Source organism: Chaetodon trifascialis, chromosome 3 (assembly GCF_039877785.1).
Source record: "Chaetodon trifascialis isolate fChaTrf1 chromosome 3, fChaTrf1.hap1, whole genome shotgun sequence".
Lineage (NCBI taxonomy): Eukaryota > Metazoa > Chordata > Actinopteri > Chaetodontiformes > Chaetodontidae > Chaetodon > Chaetodon trifascialis.
In genome coordinates this window covers 1,508,361-1,528,064 of record NC_092058.1, presented here as the reverse complement: position 1 = coordinate 1,528,064, position 19,704 = coordinate 1,508,361, and the positions used below count along the sequence as shown (strand labels likewise).

At 47.3% G+C, this 19,704-nt stretch overlaps 2 protein-coding genes across 2 annotated transcripts; one reads left to right on the top strand and one right to left on the bottom strand.

The window, feature by feature from the left end:
- Nucleotides 1-1,089: 1,089 nt before the first annotated feature.
- Nucleotides 1,090-8,174, bottom strand: gdf5 (growth differentiation factor 5). The gene is made up of 2 exons (XM_070959256.1): nucleotides 7,185-8,174; nucleotides 1,090-2,269 (listed from the first exon to the last, which is right to left on the bottom strand). Exons 1-2 carry the CDS (start codon nucleotides 8,059-8,061, stop codon nucleotides 1,287-1,289), a joined length of 1,860 nt encoding a protein of 619 aa, XP_070815357.1. The 5' UTR covers nucleotides 8,062-8,174; the 3' UTR covers nucleotides 1,090-1,286.
- Nucleotides 8,175-13,968: 5,794 nt separating this feature from the next.
- LOC139328934 (E3 ubiquitin-protein ligase TRIM39-like) lies at nucleotides 13,969-15,345 on the top strand. Its single transcript, XM_070959018.1, has one exon. The coding sequence runs from the start codon at nucleotides 13,969-13,971 to the stop codon at nucleotides 15,343-15,345; it is 1,377 nt and encodes a 458-aa protein (XP_070815119.1).
- The last annotated feature ends 4,359 nt before the right edge of the window (nucleotides 15,346-19,704 follow it).

The following is a 19,704-nucleotide window of genomic DNA, read 5'->3' as shown; positions in this document are numbered from 1 at the left end:
TGTTGATTGGCTGATCCTCTTGGCTCAGAATTACTCTGTCCTATTGCTCATTTGTTGGCCGTAATTTCTAATAGAGCTTTCTGATTGGCTCTGAGGCCTGTCACTCAAACAGTAAACACGACACGTGATTCAAAATTCATCGGACCACAAATGAATCCACATTTCCACTAACAAGTTTGACATGGTGATGCATGAGGACTGAGAAACTGTATTTTACCACATTTCATGACAATATGAGCGTTTTTTGAGAAAACCGAGGACAAAACCACAAATCCCTCCGCCACCTTTTGAGCCAGCTGATAATGGCTGATGATCACACGACAGATATGAGTCCAAGTCAGAGGGTGCAGTTCATTAACAGACAGATTGAGAAAGAAATGACCTTTAAATAGCTTTCAGCTCAGTTTCACCATCTGACCTCTTGTTTCAAGCAAACTCGCAGAAGTTTGTGAGGCCGACCGCAGAAACACTTTAAACCAAATCAAAGTCAGTCTTGGGTTACATTGTGATTTGGCTTCTGAAAATCCTACAAATTCCTTTGATAGTTTAGTCTACGGAGCCTTGGGGGGGGGGGGGGGGGGGCAGCGGTTCACACTGATAGGAGCTTGGAGCTCAGTCAATTACACATTTTTTATTGAAGAGTAGTTTATGCAACTTTCCCACATTTGGAGCAGGTCAGGTTAGCACTTCATCACTGGCCTGTATTTATACATGAGGAATTCTTTACATGCTTCATACAAAAGTCTTGGATAAGGCGCACAAATTACTCTTCATTGTACAGCTGAATGGGCAAAGGCACAATGGCAGATAAGTGCTGGAAAAAAGGGCATTTTTGAGTATAATGTTTCGATAACATTTCTGTTACACACAAACTTTTTACACCGATCAGGACGAAGATACAAACGTGAAGAGAGGAAGCAAAAGCAATAGAAACCTATTTGAGTCTAAAGACAGAGCAGTCTTTAATAATCCGAACCCAGAGTGTCTCTGTTATCTGGTTGTTTTTGGCTGCTTTCGGATGATGTTGCTGATCACCACCAACATCAACATTACACACAAGTTTCAGTGAGTGGGTGCATCGCCTCCATCAGTTTGTCTTTGTCTGTTTAGTCTTTGGCGGTCTCTGGAATGCAGGCTGATCGTCCACTCGAGCATGAGGAGTCGTGTCTGTTGCGTGGCAGAGAGCTCGGTGTTGATCTTCCCTTTTTAGGTTTGATCATAATATTATCAAACAGGAACGTCTTTCTTCCTTTCCACTGTCCTTCCGTCTGTCTCACCTGTCTTTGCTACCTGCAACCGCACGACTCCACCACCATGTCCTCGTACTGCTTGTAGACGACGTTGTTGGCAGAGTCGATGTAGAGTATGCTGATCGGGCTGAGTCGCGTCGGGACGCAGCAGGTGGGTGGTGTCGACTCCGGGTCCATGGAGTTCATCAGGGTCTGTATGATGGCGTGGTTGGTCGGCTCGAGGTGCGAGCGGATGGGGAAGTCGCAGACGCCGTCGCAGTGAAAGGCCTCATACTCCAGCGGCGCGATGATCCAGTCGTCCCAGCCCATCTCCTTGAAGTTCACGTGGAGTCGTCTCCGGTGGCACCGCGGCCTCGTCTGCGTCTTGGCCACCTGATGCTGGGGCAGGGACTGCGGCGGCGGCTGCTGCAGGGGTTTTTTAGCCCCCCTTGCAGCAGGAGCTCGCCGCATGCGACGCTGGGTGAAGAGGTATTCGTAGACAGTTTTGTTGTCGTGGCCTGACCGAGCTTTGATCTCATTGTAGAAAAGGTCGCGCTTCTTGCTTTTGCCAAATGCCAGGAAGAAGGCCTTCTCCTTGTTGGTCCTGCCAGGTCGGGCGAACCCCAGGGCGCGCAGGTCAACGAGGCGACCGCCCCTGTGCTCCAGGGCTTCCAGTTCAAAGCAAAGCTGCTGGGAGTGCTGGTTCTGCTGGTTTCTGAAGCCCTTGAAGACTTTCCATATGTCAAACACCTCCCACCTGCTGCCAAATCCGCCTCCGCCGAGCAGATCCTCCACGGTCTTCGTCTGCAGCAGAGCGGCCTGTTGTTTACCTGAAGCGCAGGTGTACAGCTTCAGGCACGGGGACGAGCCTCCTCCACCCCCTCCTCCTCCGTCAGCTGCTGTGGATCCCATTGAGGCTCTGCGGGGGTCAGACAGGCGCTTCCTCAGGATGCGTAGTTCGGCCCCCAGGAGCCCGTCTCGTTCCAGAGAGCTGACGTTGAAGTGATACCTCTGCCGTCTCAGCTGGGGCCCACGCTCATCTGCGACGGAGGACGGAGACACAAAGACACAGAAACATGAGGTCAAACTGACAGAAAGACAGACGCACAGAGAAGTGGACAAAAGTAAAAGCACTTGTAGACAAACACAGACGTGTGTGTGTGCGTGTGTGTGTGTGTGTGTGTGTGTGTGTGGTGTGTGTGTGTGTGCGTGCGCGCGGAGATTTCTTTATGCATTTCTTAAAGCATGCTTCTGCAGGTGGAGGCTAACACACACACACACACACACACACACACACACACACACACACACACACACACACACACACACACACACAAGCCCAGAAACCGGAGGAATGAACTGAGTGGTGCGGTGTGTAATGTTTTCTTTTGTTGTCAGTGAGGGAAACCAGTGAACTTCCATGTCCAAATGAAATCCAGCAATGAAATCCACTAAAGCACGCGCACGCACACACACACACACACACACACACACACACACACACACACACACACACACACACACACACACACACACCAGCAGCAGCGGATCTCTCCACTCTGCTCACTCTTCTCACGTCATTCCCCCTCCTTCCCATCCAGGACTTTAGCTTGCATTGAAAAGTACATTAGAACCAGACAGGGAGACCACATCAGTGTGTAAACAGGCCTGTTATTACGGACCTGCAGCGATTCACTGCCGATGCTGTTAACCAGCATCTGCTGTAGAGGAAACAAATCATCGGCAACACACACACATCCGGCTGCTTCTCTGCGAAAGAGAGGATCTTTTAAAGCAGAGAAGATGAAACTGATGTATGTTCAGATGAACTCTCAGGTGTGTCTTTGTCATCGCCTCAGCCAAAGTTTTAAACAGCTACAGAAGGATGAGGAGATAAAGAGAGAGAACTAGGTGAGTTAGTACTCTCAGGAGAAGGTCTTCGCACAGTTTTTGAAGACACACTGAGGTCGGTAACTCATTCCACCACTGAGGGAGCGCTCAGGCAAAGAGTTCGGATTGAGATTTCCTGCCTCGCACTCGGACCAGTCATTCATTTTCAGACTGTAGTGAATGAGAAGGCTCATAAAGCTGAATGAGAGAGTTCAGGTTGGTGGGTGCTGCTCTGCAGTCCAGTCTGTGGCTGAGAATTATGGACTTTAATGTAATGCAAACAGCAACATGGATCCAGTGGAGGTGATGAAAGGTGGACTGACACCAGCTTCTTTGGCTGGTTGAAGACCAGATGTCATTTTGGATCATTTGCAGAGGTTTTTCTGTGGATGCTGGCAGCTAGAGGGATCTTTCTTATGTTACACTGTGTGAAGTGATATGATGGTTAGCTGGTTTTCAATCACGATGCAAGATTATGATTCAACGCAGACTTTGGTGGTGATAGCGAGGTGGAGCTGAGCTGGACACTAGTGTTGAACTGATGGACTGGCTGAGATCGCCAGGGCTCAGTTGGAGGTGAAACTCCATCATCCTGATTTGAGATTATCTCTGAGGCAGGCATAGAGCTGGGCATCATCAGCATAGAAGAGGTAAGAAAAAACAAGTGAGTGGATATAGTGAGAAGAGTCAGGGGCCCTAGGACAGATCCTTGTGGAACTCCAGTGGACATAAACTGATTAACTTTTCCTTGCCATGCCACAAATAAGACTGTGAGGTTGGACTAAAGCTACAGTGCTGCTGCACTAGGGATGTCTTGTTCAGATTGGGTGAATAGGAGGATCTGATGGTCAAAGACTGCCAGCAGGAACCCTGAGGTTAGCGAGAAGGGGTGTCCAGTCGCTAGTTCTCATCTTGCTGCATCTCTCACAGCAGTGCAGTCTGGTTTGGATGAAGTAGATTATTTTAAAAGACGAAGTCTGAGACATGGGTGAAAACTGTGCACCAGAAGTTTGGACAGGAAGGATGGAAGTGAAACCAGCCTGTTGGTGTAAACTCCAGTTGGATTTAGGGTTGGGGTAACAGACAGAGAAGCATTTATGATGTGTGTGACATGATTGTAGGTGAGATGGATTTAAAAAAAATTGGAGAGAATAAGATCTGGTGGACAAGTGTCGGGACGACTCAAGGGAAGAAGTCTGGAGACATCGTCCTCAGTGAGAGGACAAAATGCAGTAAATGACACACTCTTAATCAGAGAAGCTGCATTGGGTTTGGGTGGTGAATTGTCCACAAATGAATGCTGCAAAAGAATCAGCCGAGAGAGACTTTGGAAGGCGGACAGTGATTTCCAAGTGTCTGCAGCAGAGCTGATGTTATCGTGGTAAAATGCAGCAGTTACAGCAGTTAAACTGGACACAAGGGATGATAGAAGAGCCTGGTCCCCACAGAGGAATGCAGGGGCTCTAGATTTACACCATTTTCTCTCAGACTGGCTTCCAGCTTGCATAGATCATAGCCATGGCTGGGATGGAAGAGGCAGGTCTAACGAACGGGGCAGAGACCGTCCAACCGAGAGCGAAGTGTGGATCAAAGTGTATCTGCTTAACGCTGGTGAGAAGAAAGAGGCTGGACGTGACTGATGTGGACGAAATAAAATGTCCACAAGGGTGCAGAGGTTGGATCGGAGAGGGAGCATTGTCATGTGGACCATCAACGTGTGAACTTTAGGAAGTCACATGTTAGCATCATTTTTTCTTTCATAGAGGTGTTGATTCAACTGTCTAATCTGCATTATACAGAGTGTTTCTGCAGTTTGTCCTACACTCATTGGTAGAAACAGACAAAATAATTATTTTCATTCACTTCTGTCCGTCTTTCTTTTCTTTCTGCTATCCCTCCTTCTTTACCTCATCTGAGAGCACGAAAAATCCCCCAAACTGGAGATGAAAAACCACATTTTCAGACCCTCGTAAAGAGGATGCCTTTGTCGATAGATATGAACATGTTGAAAGACCATTCAGTAATTCTACCACGCTGTGAAGGTGAAAAAAAGCTCCTTCGTCTTTGATTTTCTTGAAAAAACACAATAAAGTATGCAGCAATTTAATGGGTCGGTGCAGAGAAATGAATGCGCAGCACTAAGTTTTGATATTTATGTGTTTCAGTACCACATAACTGTACTGAGTAACATGAGACTTGGCTGCATTAGGTGACATCTAAGCAACATGTGGCAAAATAAGAGAGGCAGAGAGGCAAAGAAAGAAAGAAAGAAAGAAAGAAAGAAAGAAAGAAAGAAAGAAAGAAAGAAAGAAAGAAAGAAAGAAAGAAAGAAAGAAAGGGGGAAGTGAGACAATGTGAACAACTGTGGGGGAAGAGATGTGTCAGGCCATCAGTTACACCCTGGTTTACTCCTCAGCATGCGGAGGAGGTCACCGGCGATTTGCTGGGGACACACTAAACAAATAAAGCCCAAATTAAAAGTACATTAAGTGGCTGAAATGTAAACCTTCAGCAGGGCCAGAAATATTCAACTCTGGTCATTTAAACATTGTTTTAAACAGTTTTACACCGTAAAGATAACATTACACAGGGGGGCCACCATACTTGTGGCTGCAAGGAGTGTTTATTTACCCTCCTGAGGCCGTATATCACTGAAAGCAGCAGTGCTGCCAATGACTGACCAGATGGCTGAAACACACACAAACACACACCCAGAGACCCACACACGCTTACAGAAACCAAAATGCAACAGCACACACACACACACACACACACACACACACACACACACACACACACACACACACACACACACACCAAATACATAAGTATAAATATACACAGCCTCATGCATGCGCAAAACATTAAACATTAAGGCTGCAAATGAAGCTATAAAGGTTAAAGTTAAGACTACTGAGGCGTCATTTCAGAGTTTAACACACAAAACTCAGCTAATGGTCTTCATCAGGACCCAGCAGGTTCAGTTTGATGGCTGATTCTTCCAGCCAGTCAGAAGATCAGTGAGAAAAACACAAATACAGAAATCTCTCCTGTAAAATAAACGAAATGTGTTCTGACTTTGGCTGGAAGTCGTTCACAGAAAGAAGACTGAAATTTTCTCACTGTTCGTTAAACATGAAGTGATGGCCAGCAGCTGGTTAGCTTAGCTTAGCATAACACACTGGAAACAGGTGGAAACAGCTAGCCCGGCTAAATCCAATGAGCATATTTCCCCAAGTGTTGCACTGCTCCTTTAACACGGAGTGAACTGTAGATGTGTGATAGCTCAGCAGCTTCCTGCAGCTTTGAAGTCAGCTCCAGCACAGTTATGGCTAACAGAGTCATCTCTTTTCCCATCATTCCCTCTGTGTGGATGTGTGGGAGCAGCTGACCTTCCTGACTCCCCTCCAGATGCTCTGACTCTCTTACCTCATGGACTCCCGAGCACAGACATGCCTACATTTGGACAATTTACAGCCCTGTTTCCAGTGCCGCCCTGCTCTATAACCTCCAGACTGGTGGTTGACCTCCAGTCTTCCAGCCCAGAAATCAGACATGATCTCCCCTTTAGTTTCTCCTCTGTCACAGCCTTTGGTTCCTCTCAGCTTTGCTCTTCAATCCAAATTTCTTATTAAAGATTCACTCAATCAGCACCACTGCTTCTCTGTCATCAGTCATATAGTAAAAACAGTATTAGTGACCAAAACGGATTTCAAAAGGAAGGAAAAATAATCATTAAGTGATGCAGCTTCACTCTAAGGCTCTAATGCCAACGTGCATCCTGAGGCAGCGGAGGAAACATGACTTATGTCTGTATGACCAGAAAGGGCTTGTACCACAGAAATACTCAAAAAGTATGACATCATTAGGTTTATTCCATCTGGTGAGTAGCTTTGCAAGAGATGATCTACCACACTGTCTTAGTAACTTGATATATATGCGGTTTTAAAAATTCCTCAGTAAGATGTCATGAAATAATCCCCCGATGAAACCTTACATGGAGCCTTCTTGTGTGACTGTGCAGCTAAGTCAAAGATGGAAGAGAGAAAAGCTGGTGGGGTTTACCTTGCCCTTTATCCACGAAGCTGGTGATGGTGTTGGCCAGACCCGCTTCATGCAGCGCGCTTCTGTTCAGGTCCCCGCTGGAGAGAGACCAGTACAGTGACAGCATGTAGTCGTGAGGAACGACCAGCGGCTGTTTGTGATGCGCTTCTCTGTCGCTCAGTTTCGGGCTCTTGTTGCTGGTCCCCCGCAGCGCCACCGGACCCGCGCTCTGCTGCTGCTTTGGCGCACCGATGGCTCTTTGTGGGGGTCCGGTGCGCACTGAAGCGAGTGCACTCGCTCTGGAAGTAACTTTCCCAAAATGTTTCCCCGGTGAGCCAACCCTTCCCCCTCCAACATCCAAAGTCCCGACTCCTTTCCCTGCTGCATGTGCGCTAAAAGCCGCAGGAGCGTGCGCTTTAACGTGACCGTCCCCGGCGGGCAGCCAGGAGCGCACAGCCTCTTTGCGCCCCAAGCTGACCGCTCTGTCCCGTTGTTGCTGCAGCAGCTGCGCGCGGTTCACCGGGAAGACCCCGCTGCGCGATGAGGACGCAGATGTAGCTGATGCAAGTTTGCTTTTAGTAACGGTCGTTTCAGCCTTGATTAACGGCGGACCGGCGCGGATCCGCGTAATCCTCGCCGGACTCACCGGTGCGGGTTTCCACGTCCCTGAAGCGGTCAGCGGTGGCCTGCCCGCGGCTGGTGTGGACACACCGACGCCTCCGCTGGTCCGCCGGTGGGCTTGCTCTCCTTCTCCGCCGCCTGCCGCGCGCTCTGCTGCCTCTCCAAGCCGGTGACGGTGGTGCTCGGTCTGTCTGGTCCGGAGTGAACCGAGGACGGGATCCAGGTAAATGAGAGTCCAGCAGCTGAGCAGAAGAGAAAGACGCTTCACAACTTTCATCCTAAAGCCCTGTTGCCTTCTGCCAGGCCGACATTGTATTAAACCGCAGTGCGTTCAGAATGAATTGACCAGTTTGCTTCAAAAAGGAAGCGGGAGCAGTCCTGCGGGGTCCGAGTCTTTCATCCTCTGAGTTTACTCTGCGCTCTGCCAGAGGTGAAATGAATAAAAAGTGGCTCTCCCTCCTGAAATAGGCTACAGACATATGCGAGGCTGTAAAAGAAAAAATGTGGACTACGAGTGAGTTTTAGACGTTGGAGAAACAAATCCTGCAAACTCTTAATCTCCCATCCGTCGTGCGTAAGAACCATAGTGCTGCAGAGATCGCGTCTGTGACAGAAATCCCAGAGAAGGCAGAGAAAGCGGACCTGCACCAAACACTCCACGGCACCATTCTGCTGGATATCATGTAAGAAACTTCTTTAAATCCCACTTTTTTCCTCCAAGAGAGGCAAGAATGGCGTAATGCCGCTGCCTCCGTTTTTTTTCTCTTTCCCTTCAAAGCTTGAACTCCGTCCAGTGAAAATATTTCACTCACACACCAGCCTGCAGGTGCTCGAAGAAATCCTCCAACAAACCTGAGCGCAGGAATTGGAAACGGAATTCCAGAAAGCTGTTTTAATTACCCCGTGATGTCATGCTGTCCAGACTAATTTAGCAGCAATATTTCTTCTCAAATCTTCCTCCGCTTTTCCACCAGTGACTCACTCAAGCTACAACACTGCGGGGCTCAGAGCAGCCCCCTCCCCACAAAACATGCATTATGTCACCTGAAGCTTCCACTGTCTAAAAACAAAAGGGTGAGGGGGTGTCAGGTGATATCAGGGTAGCCCACTGTCACACACACAGGTGCCAAAGTGTTGGAAGAAGTAAAATAGTAAGTAGTACCACAATTTAAACATACTTCATTACAAGTTCAGTATATGTCCTGAACTGAAAATGTTACATAAGTTAAAGTACAGTTACTTGTACTCATCATTCTTTGTTATGAGGTCATGTCCTCTTTATTTCTTCTGGAAATCTGGGGGGTTTAGCGACCAGGGGGGCTTCTACAATAACAAACAAACAAAAACACATGATTGGTATTTTTTAGCCTCCAGTATTTTTACTTTTTGACTTCTTAAAATCTGCCTCAGCACAGCACCAACACAGAGACAATGTGTGGCTGTGTTACTGTTGAAGTCGCTGATGTGTTATTTCTGTCATATTTCTGTCACTGGTTATTATCTGCTGTCGCTCTTTCTAACTTACACGTCAGTTTCTTTCTGATTGTTACTACACGTGTGTTTCTGTTCTGAATCTCATGTGTGAGACATTTTGTACAGTTAACAGTTCATTTGTGACTGGTTGAAAATGAACTCGTGTGTAACTCAAAGTCAAAGTCAGCTTCATTGTCAACTCAACCATGTACCAGACACACAAAGGAATACAAATCATGTTTCCCACTATCCCACGGTCAGACAAGACATTTCTGACACTAGAGTAAACAGTAAAGTGCACAGGCACAAAGAATAAACACAGACAGACCCTAACACTACAGTAAACAATAAACTAAAAACTAGAAAATTTCCCCCGGCGGGAAATTTTGAGAGTGATACAGTGTGCAAACACCAGGGTGTGTGGCTAGTGCTATAGAGCAGTGGTTTTCCAAGTGGGGGCCGGGGCCGCCTGTGGGGCCACCAGGGGGCGCTAGGGGGCCTCAGAATATTGGAGGGAAGTTAAGAAAAAAAGGCAAAAAAGCAAAACATGTTAATTAATAATATTCTTATGCTAAACAAATGTAATAATTATTGAATAGTGAATGAAAGTAAGAAAGTCATTCTAAAAGTTGATGTTTCTTTACATATTTTGTAGCATTGTTGGTGGGTTTGCAAAGGGGGTCCCCGGCCAGAAGCTAATGCTGTTTGGGGGGCCATGGCGTGGAAAAGTTTGGGAACCCCTGCTATAGAGGTCAGTGTCCAGTAGGAAAGACAGAACACTGACCTCTATAGCACTGCAGTGCCATTAAAAACACCACAGACAACACTGCATGAGATCCTTGTTAATGCTGTAGAGGTCTACTGGGCCACGTTTGAGGATTTTAACCCTGGTTTCATGTGTGTTAGTGTTTGCGTGTGTCTCTGTGTGCGTGTATCTGTAATCACATGAAGCTTCATATGTGTCCAATGGTGACAAAGATGTACTGGTCCCCGGGCGTTGGCGTCGGCTGGCAGCTGCCAGCCCACTGCTCCTGGTCTGCCGTGGAGGATCGACGGACCGAGGATGGGATAAATGCGGAGAACAAGAATTTCACGAGAAGCATGGCGTGTAGTGTGATGGGATCAATAAAGTATGTTTCTTCTTCTTCTTCTTCTTCTTCAGCAGTAATAGTAAGATAAGAAAAGTGGCTCGTTATGAAGCCACTGCAGAGCTTGATGACGAGCTGATCATTTGAATCAGCTGCATAGCTGCAGCTGAAGCTACATATGTGTGTGTGTATGTGGGAGAGGAGTGCTCAGAGAAGGACTGAGGCTCAGAGGTTGCCACGGCAACTTGAGGTGGTTACCACTGACGATAGGGGCCCCCCAGGCAGACAGACAGGGGCGTGGACGTGCAGAAAACGAGCCATTTTCAGCCTCTGCACTGCTCTCACATTTGGGCTTATGCTGAGAGAACGGTAGCTCCTATCAGAAAAAAACACAGGCCGTCATCGCTGTCAGGACTTCCTGAACGCTTCGGTCTGCTTTTAGTGTTTCTACACAAAATATTTTGCAGACACTTGCGAGTTTAAAACAGGGGTCCATTTTGCTTCTCTCAGAAAATCTTTGTATTGGAGTCTATGAGGAGCAGAGACGGACGTGGCCACACTTAGAGGCTGCTAGAGCCTGGTTGCTGAAAGCTAACAGCTAGCTGTCACTCAAAGCAGCCGTGACCATAATTATACAAAACTGTAAGCTTTAGTATAATTTAAATGAGTTATGTAAACATTTTCCATTGTACTGTTGGAAATAAGCAACAGAGACCAAAACTGTTGTTTGCACCAGCCTGTAAAGATGATTATTTCAGCTGTAAAGTTGAACATTTTCATATGGGGGTCTATGGGATGGACCGGCTCTTGGAGTCAGCCTCATGTGGCCATTTAAGGAACTGCAGTCTTCGGCAACTCTGCGTTGGCTTCATTTTTCAGCCTCAACTGGTCTGCAGGTTTTATCTCTCAGCCTCAGAGAAGAGACAGGAAATACAAACAAAGCAGGAAAGAAACGGCTCATCTGTGAACGTCCACGTTTACTTTCTCCTCTTTTTAATTTCCCTTCCCTTGCTGGAGGACGTGGGGCCTTGGTGTTCATTCTGAAACTCTTTGCCAGTTTCATTTATGATGCCACGAGCAGCGCCAGCTTCGTGTCATAAATTTAGTTTCGACTAAGCTCGAGGAATAATTAATACAGGGTTTACAGATACACAGGCAGTCCTGTGAAGCTAAAACTGATGACTTTATGGAACATGGAGAGACAAGTTAGCTATCCTTAAAGTGGCGCTAGAGAAAAGGCCGTTTTGTATGATCACAACACAAAATCTGACAAGAAACGTGGCATGGACTGGTGTGGTTCTCTGGCTTAGCAAGGCAAGATGAACTGGCACAGAACAAGGGGAAACACAGACAATATATACCCACACACACCAGGTAATGGGGAGGAAGGTGACGGACCAGACAACTCAGGATGGCGACCGTAAAAGTCCGTGATGAGGTCAGGGTCCACAGTGAAGCTCGCAGAAACCCACGATCGTTCCTCCGGACCATTGCCCTTCCAGTCCACCAGGAATTGCCTGCCCCTGCCCCTGTTGCGCACAGCCAGAAGGGCCTTGACTGAGTAGACAGGACCACCGTCGATCACCCGGGGGGGAGGAGGAAGTATGGGTGCAGGAACCATGGGACTCTCCTTGACAGGTTTCATCCGGCTGACGTGGAAGGTGGGATGGACCCTCAGGGACCAGGGCAGACGCAGACGAATGGAGGAGGGACTGATGACCTTGGACACCGGATATGGGCCCACGAACCGTGGAGCCAGTTTCCTGGAGATTACATGGAGGGGCAAGTCCCACGTCGAGAGCCAGACCTTCTGGCCAGGCCTGTACACCGGAGCAGGTTGGCGCCTCCGATCTGCAGCCCTCTTCATGTGGTCCACACTGTGTAGGAGGACCCTGCGGGCGGCTGCCCAGATGCGGTGGCAACACCAGACCATGGCGTGAGCTGATGGGACGGTGATCTCCTTTTCTGCCTCTGAGAAGAGAGGGGACTGGTAGCCGAAGACGCACCGGAACAATGACATGCCAGTGGCCGAGGTGAGGAGCGAGTTGTGGGCATATTCCACCCACACCAGCTTCTTGGTCCAGGAAGCTGGGTTCTGCGACACCAGACATCGAAGGCATGTCTCTAGCTCCTGGTTGAGTCTGGCCGTTCGATTCCGGGTGATACCCAGAGGTGAGGCTGACGGTGGCTCCAATGATTTTGCAAAACTCTTTCCAAAACCTGGACACGAACTGGGGCCCCTGGTCTGAAACAATATTCTTAGGAAAGCCATAGATACGAAACACATGAGTCATCATAATTTCAGCTGTTTCTTTGGCAGATGGAAGCTTCGGTAAAGCAATGAAATTAGTCATCTTAGAAAATCGGTCCACCACTGTGAGGACAGTGGTGTTACCTTCAGAGACCGGGAGCCCCGTGATGAAGTCCAGAGAGATCTCCGCCCAGGGACGAGTAGGAAAAGGGAGTGGCTGCAGCAATCCCATCTGCGCTCTGGAGGTGGTCTTGTTGCAGGCACAGATGGGGCACGCCCCCACATACTCCCAAACCTCTCGCTCCATGGAGGGCCACCAAAACCTTTTAACCCCCGGATGGCAGGTGAGCAGCGAGGTGTGAGCCCAATGGATCACCTGTGGACGCATGTCAACAGGGACAAACAAGCGATTCTCCGGACAACCACTGGGTGTTGGATTCTCACCATTAGCTTGCTTCACCTCAGATTCTATTTGCCAAGTCATTGCTCCTACCACACGGTTCAGTGGTAGGATGGGCTCAGGAGCACTGGCCTTTATGGGCTGGGATAACTGTTCAGTTTTCAAATTAAGTTTCTTGGCAAAACCCCAATCCATGAGGCTCTCATCAGCCCCTGAGTCAATGAGTACCCCAAGACAAAGTGTGGTGTCATGATGCTTTACCCTTATCTCTGTTAAGGCTCAGGGAGAGAATTCAGTGGAGGAAAGTTTAACCTGAAGGTGGCGCTAGAGAAAAGGCCGTTTTGGTCCCTGAACCAGTTTTCTGCACAGTAACCTGTCAGCAGAAGCTTCATTCATTCATTCACTGGTGTAAATAATCATAAGTTGCAGTCTGATACAAAATAGATAGCAACAAATCATTATGGTCATCATGGATTAATCTGGTAATTATTAACCTGCTGAATAAGTCCAAAGCTGAACTTCCTGAAATAATTAACTCCACCACATTAAAACTACATTCATACTATGATTGTAAACATATCTGAGGGAAAGTCTGTTGCACACCGTCAGTGTACAGCCGACATATCCAGCAATGAATCAGGACTTTGGACTGAAACACACTCCTGTGATAAACCAGGAAAGAGTTTGTTCTTCTTCCTCACTAACGGAGACACAGAGACTGAAAAGAAGACGATCAGATTCACCTTCACACCAAAAAAGCTCCTCTGAGTGACTTCAGCTACAGGACAGAAAACTACAGCACAACTACAGCCTGCAGCTTCAGCCTGCTGACAGTCCTCACACTGAAGGTGAGTTTGACTAAAAGCACAACTCAAAGTGAAAGTAAATTTCAGTGAAGTTCGCAGAGGAGGGAGAGGAGCCATGACTGACTGTACTATCTGTCTGCTGTTTTCAGCTTCACTCTGAGACAACATGGCTTCCAGATCAGAGGACGATCTCACCTGTTCTGTCTGTCACGACGTCTTCAGAGATCCTGTTGTTCTGTCATGTAGCCACAGCTTCTGTAAAGTCTGTCTGAAGAGCTGGTGGAGACAGAAGGAAACACGTGAGTGTCCAGTTTGTAAGAGAAGATCTTCAAAGTCAGAACCACCTTCAAACCTGGCATTAAGGAACCTGTGTGAGACCTTCTTACAGCAGAGAGATCAGAGAGCTTCAGAGGCTCTCTGCAGTCTGCACTCTGAGAAACTCAAACTCTTCTGTCTGGACCATCAGCAGCCAGTTTGTCTCGTCTGCAGAGATTCAGAAAAACACAGCAATCACAGATTCAGACCCATCGATGAAGCTGTACGACAACACAAGAAGATGCTTCAGGAAACTCTGGAGCCCTTAAAGGAGAAGTTAAAGTTTTATGAACAAGTTAAAGTGAAGTTTGATCAAACAGCAGAACACGTGAAGGTCCAGGCAGAACACACAGAGACGCAGATTAAGCAGCAGTTTAAGAAGCTTCACCAGTTTCTACAAGAGGAAGAGGAGGCCAGAGTGGCTGCACTGAGGGAGGAAGAGCAGCAGAAGAGTCAGATGATGAAGCAGAAGATGGAGGATGTGAGCAGAGAGATAGCAGCTCTTTCAGACACAGTCAGAGCCACAGAGGAGGAGCTGAGAGCTGAAGACGTCTCATTCCTGCAGAGCTACAAGGCTGCAGTGGAAAGAGTCCAGCAGCGCCTCCTGCTGGATGATCCACAGCTGCCCTCAGGAGCTCTGATTGATGTGGCCAAACACCTGGGCAACCTGACCTTCAACATCTGGAACAAGATGAAGGAGATGGTCTCATACAGTCCTGTGATTCTGGACCCAAACACTGCTCATCCAGAACTCATCCTGTCTGAAGATCTGACCAGTGTGAGACGAGGAGAAGGACAGAGACAGCAGCTTCCTGAGAATCCAGAGAGGTTTGATATATTCTGGTCTGTCCTGGGCTCTGAGGGCTTTAACTCAGGGACTCACAGCTGGGATGTGGAGGTTGGAGACAGTACAGTTTGGTTTCTGGGTGTGTTAGCAGAGTCTGTCCAGAGGAAGGGAGTCATACAGTCTGGATTATGGAGAATAAGGTCATATAAAAGTCAGTACTCAGCACGTTCACAATCAGGTCCATACACTGTTCTCCAGTTGCAGAAGAAGCCTCAGAGGATCAGAGTGAATCTGGACTGGGACAGAGGACAGCTGTCCTTCTCTGATCCTGATACTAACACACACTTACACACCTTCACACACACTTTCACTGAGAGGATGTTTCCATATATTGACACTTTGGATAAATTCCCATTGAAGATATTACCAGTGAAGGTCTGACATGAAGACCAGCAACAACTTGGAAGTTGTGGAAGCTGATGGATCCAAATAAAGAAAACAGAATCAATCTATCAATAACTGAGTGTTTGAGCAGCCAATCATTGTTCATTTTAAACTCCTGTCCAGACCATAACGTTTGAATAAAATCTGTTTCACATTTGATACTTGAACAATTGTCTGTTTGATGTGATGAAGCTGAGCTGATTCTGTCTGTCAAAGTGTTTTCATTCAGTTTCCATCAGTTGAATTCTGCTGGTCGTCATTTCATCACAGGACACGTTCTATTAAAGGTGGACAGCTCATGTTTAAGGGTGATGTCTCAGTGTGGGTTCAAAGTTACAGCTGTGACAACATACAATAAAAGATACGATAAACATTTCATGTATAAATGTTTAAAGTGGTAACAGCTTGTTCAGGCTCCTGCTATCGTGTTATTGATCGCTCCTTATTTGTCGTGTGCTGACACCTGCTGAACTGGACCAGTGGAGCTGGAAATTGTTTATATTAGACTTAATGTAGTCCTTTATTTCTTGAAATCATGGAATATAGCGGCTAAAACTCTGGTGAGGCACGGTCTGATTCTTCATAACTTGCAGTGTCATTCTTTGTACCAGAACAGTATGTACTAATACAACATATAGATACAAGGGAACAAGATGTGAAGTTTTGAAATGAGGAGGCAACAATCTAGGAACCATACATTTATACTGTGGTACTGTTAGCTACCAGGTACTTTTTTGGAATGCAGTCTGACCAATGAGAAACAGAGCTGGAAGCTTGGATGAAGATGGATTCATGAGTTCTGCATCACTTCATCAATCTTCTCTGATTTATTTCATATGCTGCTTACCAAGACCTGAAGGTAGTTCCTCTTTTTAAGCTTGTGGTACTAACTAAATCCAAATCAGAAATCAGAATCAGAAAAAGCTTTATTGCCAAGTATGATTTTACACATACGAGGAATTTGCTTTGGTGAGGTTGGTGCATGACACATCTATCAAGAAGAAGCAATTAAAAAGTTAAAAATATGACAGTAAGTAAATAATATAAAAATAAGAAAATAAGTAAAAAAAAAATACGACAATAGAAGAACTGTAACAGTAGTAAAATAAAAAATCTCACAATATAAATATATGTACACATTTTTTTTTTTTTTTTTTAACAGAGGCACAGACTGTTTTTCCAAGGGAGTCCAAATAGAGCCTTAATGTAACGCATATGGTTATGGCAATGTCACTGACAAGTAGAGGCAGAGGTGAAGTGTGAAGTGTCAGGGGGGTTCCGGGCCTTGTTAATAAGGTTGACAGCAGACGGGAAAAAACTGTTCTTGTGGCGTGAGGTTTTGGTCCTGATGGACCGCAGCCTCCTGCCAGAGGGGAGTGTCTCAAAGAGTTTATGTCCAGGGTGGGAGGGATCAGCCACAATCTTTCCTGCACGCCTCAGGGTTCTGGAGGCGTACAGGTCCTGGAGAGACGGGAGATTGCAGCCGATCACCTTCTCTGCAGACCGAATGACACGCTGCAGTGTGCCCTTGTCCTTGGCAGTGGCAGCAGCGTACCAGATGGTGATGGAGGAGCTGAGGATGGACTCAATGATGGCTGTGTAGAAGTGCACCATCATTGTCTTTGGCAGACTGAATTTCTTCAGCTGCTGTAGGAAGTACATCCTCTGCTGTGCTTTCTTGATGAGAGAGCTGATGTTCGGCTCCCACTTGAGGTCCTGGGAGATGATAGTTCCCAGGAAGTGGAAGGACTCCACAGTGTCAATAGTGGAGTCACAGAGGGTGATGGGGGCAGGTGATGCTGAGTTTTTCCTGAAGTCCACAACCATCTCCACTGTCTTTAGAGCGTTGAGCTCTAGGTTGTTCTGGTTGCACCAGGTCACCAGTTGGTCAACCTCCCACCTGTAGGCGGACTCGTCGCCATCAGAGATGAGTCCGATGAGGGTGGTGTCGTCCGCAAACTTCAGCAGCTTGACAGACTGATGACTGGAGGTGCAGCTGTTGGTGTACAGGGAGAAGAGAAGAGCAGAGGAGAAAGAACGCAGCCCTGAGGGGATCCGGTGCTGATGGTCTTTGAGTCGGAGATGTGTTTCCCCAGCTTCACGCACTGTTTCCTGTCAGACAGGAAGTCTGTAATCCATCTGCAGGTGGAGTCAGGCACGCTCAGCTGGGAGAGCTTCTCCTGGAGCAGGGTTGGGATGATGGTGTTAAAGGCAGAGCTGAAGTCCACAAACAGGATCCTGGCGTAGGTTCCTGCGGAGTCCAGGTGCTAGAGGGTGAGGTGGAGGGCCAAGTTGACCGCGTCGTCTACAGACCTGTTGGCTCTGTAGGCAAACTGCAGGGGGTCCAGGAGAGGGTCGGTGATGTCTCTGATGTGTGAGAGCACAAGGCGCTCAAAGGACTTCATGACCACAGAGGTCAGGGCAACGGGTCTGAAGTCATTAAGTCCTCTAGTCCTTGGCTTCTTGGGAACTGGGATGATGGTTGAGGACTTGAAGCAGGCTGGCACGTGACATGTCTCCAGTGAGGTGTTAAAAATGTCTGTGAACACTGGAGACAGCTGATCAGCACAGTGCTTCAAGGCCGATGGGGAGACAGAATCTGGTCCAGCTGCTTTCCAGGGGTTCTGTTTCCTGAAGAGTTTGTTGACATCTCTCTCGTGAATGGAAAGAGTCGTCACTGAGGTGGGTGGGTGGGTGGGGGGGGACTGGAGCTGGAGCTGTTGGGAGGTGTCGTGGGGGATGGTTGCTGGACTGTCCCTTTGCCTTTCAAAGCGGCAGTAGAACTCATTCAGGTCGTTGGCTAGGCGTCGATCGTTGATGGACTGGGGGGCTTTAGGCTTGTAGTTGGTGATTTGCCTGAGCCCTTTCCAGACAGATGCAGAGTCATTAGCTGAGAAGTGATGTTGGAGCTTCTCAGAGTACAGCCGTTTAGCCTCTTTCACCGCCTGGCTAAACCTGTACTTCGCCTCTCTGAATCTGTCTTTGTCCCCACTCCTGAAGGCCTCTTCCTTTGCCAACCTTAGCTGTCTGAGTTTGGCTGTGAACCAGGGTTTGTCATTGTTGTAACTCACCCTGGTGCATGATGGGACACAGCAGTCTTCACAGAAGCTGATGTAGGACGTCACAGCCTCCGTGTACTCATCCAGACTGTTGGTAGCAGTCCTGAACACATCCCAGTCAGAAGAGTCCAACCATGCCTGGAGATCCTCCACAGCCTCACTGGTCCACTTCCTTGATGTCCTCACTACGGGTATTCAGAGCTTTAGTTTCTGCCTGTACGTAGGAATCAGGTGGACCATGACGTGGTCGGAGTGGCCAAGTGCGGCGCGGGTGACGGCGTGATAAGCATCCCTGACTGTGGTGTAACAGTAATCCAGAATATTCTCCTCTCTGGTCGGGCATTTAATAAACTGTCTGTATTTGGGGAGTTCGTGAGTGAGGTTACCTTTGTTAAAGTCGCCAAGGACAATAACTAAAGAGTCCGGATTGGTCCGCTCCACACGCAGTATCTGGTCTACGAGCGCGCGCTGTGCGTCCTGCACGTTGGCCTGCGGCGGATGTAAACGCCGACCAGAATGAATGAGGCGAACTCACGGGGTGAACTTCAGGGCAAAGAACTTCAGGGCACATTTTTGTCTTTCATTTTGAACAAAAAGAGTTCCAGGCAAGAGAGCCAGGAACATAAGAGGTCTAATATGTTACTGTGCATGTTGTGAAGTTGACAGTATGGGATGTAACATTACAGGGACCTCAGCAACCAATAAATGGTAAATACTCCCAACACAGCAGCCCAGTGGAAAACAAAACACACAGCATGAAGATTTTCTGCAGACCGAAAAGTTGCACTGAACCTTTTCATTTAAACAGAGAGTTCAAAATGACCTAAAATTTTTACACCCTACAAAAGTCATGTCAACTTGTGATCACACATGTTTATATTTGTTCATTAAAGTACTTTTAAACCTGCACAGTGTACTGTGTGTTTTCAATGCTTTCACTTCAGCTCTTTCGTACAACATTTATAAGTTCAGTATCAGTCCTGAACTGAAAATGTTACTTGAGTTAAAGTACAGTTACTTGTACTCGCCATCCTTTGTTATGAGGTCATTTCCTTTCTATTTCTCCTGGAAATCTGGGGGGTTTAGCAATTCTACAATAAAAAACCCAGGATGGGTATTTTTTAGCCTCCAGTATTTTATTTTTAATGAATTTAAATTTGACTTCTTAAAATCTGCCTCAGCACAGCTCCAACACAGAGACAATGTGTGGCTGTGTTACTGTTGAAGTCGCTGATGTGTTATTTCTGTCATGGTTGTGTTTTTGTACATTGTTTCTTGCCCTGCCTGTTTTTGCTTT

Coding starts and splice junctions, on each gene's coding strand:
- gdf5 (XM_070959256.1), bottom strand. CDS start 8,061: ATGAAAGTTGTGAAGCGTCTTTCTCTTCTGCTCAGCTGCTGGACTCTC. Junction 2,270..7,184: donor CTTCGTGGATAAAGGGCAAG/GTAAACCCCACC, acceptor CCTCCGTCGCAG/ATGAGCGTGGGCCCCAGCTG.
- LOC139328934 (XM_070959018.1), top strand. CDS start 13,969: ATGGCTTCCAGATCAGAGGACGATCTCACCTGTTCTGTCTGTCACGAC.